Here is a 992-nt window from a genome sequence, read left to right as displayed (position 1 = left end):
GGGGGGGGGAGGGGGTCAGGGAGGGCAAATAAACTGAATCAAACCTATAAAGTCTGAGGGGTGGGATGTATACTGGTAGGTTTAATAGCACTGAAAAACAGGAAACTCCGTTCACCCACTGACAGTTTATTTAGAGCTGCAGTTTCTGACCTCACAAACGGAACAAAGGGCGGTCCGTGGTCTGGTTCATACAAGTGAAATGTCTCAAATGTCAGCTCGGCGCTTCACTAGTAATGCACTCACCTAGCCCGAAGAAAAATGACAGTCGATTATGGCAACAATTTGTGCACTTCCCCAGTAGGCCTGTTTAGTTGAAGACATCACTGATGGACTTGCAGGAATTGAAGAAAGAAAAACAATACAAAGATCTTTTAATGATGACGTTTTTATAACCTCTGCTGCCACCCAGTGAGAGAGAATTTAATTTTCACTGTTGGTGAGAATATCAGTTTCCGGACCAATTGAAATTGGATAAATTTTCTAGAAGTGGTTGGGAATCATTACATCACTAAAATGAAACACTTATTGATAACTTCTTATTTAATCCTCACATTAATGTCAGGGCCACCAGGGGGCAGTAATTGGTGAATATGGATAAAAACGTTATTAAATACTCACTTTTATAATTTTTTTTTTTTTCCAGGCCATCTCTAATCCAAACGACGAGGCCTTACAGGAGCAGGCGTGGGCGGCCGTCGTCCCCCTGGTGGGGAAACTGAAGAAGTTCTACGAGTTCTCCCAGAGACTGGGTGAGTACCTGAGTGTGAAGACAAACATTTGGTGACATCATTTATCAAACCTGTGCTCATGTTTTACACATTTAATGGCCCAAAGTCAACAATGATGATCTCGTAAATCAAATTATGAAATAATGGTTAATTACTCTTCCAGAGTTTTCAGACGTGTTAGTGGCTTTTGTAAACATGAACAGCAGCCAAATCAAATGTCAGGACTGTGTCCTTCATGTAAAAGGTCTCTAATAATGCCCCCCC

The 992-nt window shown here is 41.5% G+C and overlaps 1 protein-coding gene across 1 annotated transcript in view; it reads left to right on the top strand.

Annotated features, from left to right (window-relative positions):
• The window catches only part of fam49bb (family with sequence similarity 49 member Bb), a 36,840-nt gene that overhangs the window by 23,699 nt on the left and 12,149 nt on the right, over window positions 1–992 (top strand). Inside the window, exon 5 of the mRNA XM_008308190.3 lies at window positions 644–749. Coding sequence (XP_008306412.1) covers window positions 644–749 — 106 coding nt within the window. The remainder of the gene's footprint in view (window positions 1–643; window positions 750–992) is intronic.

This window comes from Cynoglossus semilaevis, chromosome 3 (genome assembly GCF_000523025.1).
Source record: "Cynoglossus semilaevis isolate Cse_v1.0 chromosome 3, Cse_v1.0, whole genome shotgun sequence".
In the NCBI taxonomy this organism is placed as follows: domain Eukaryota; kingdom Metazoa; phylum Chordata; class Actinopteri; order Pleuronectiformes; family Cynoglossidae; genus Cynoglossus; species Cynoglossus semilaevis.
Note: the sequence above shows the minus strand (reverse complement) of the source record. Positions and strands in the feature narration are given on the sequence as shown.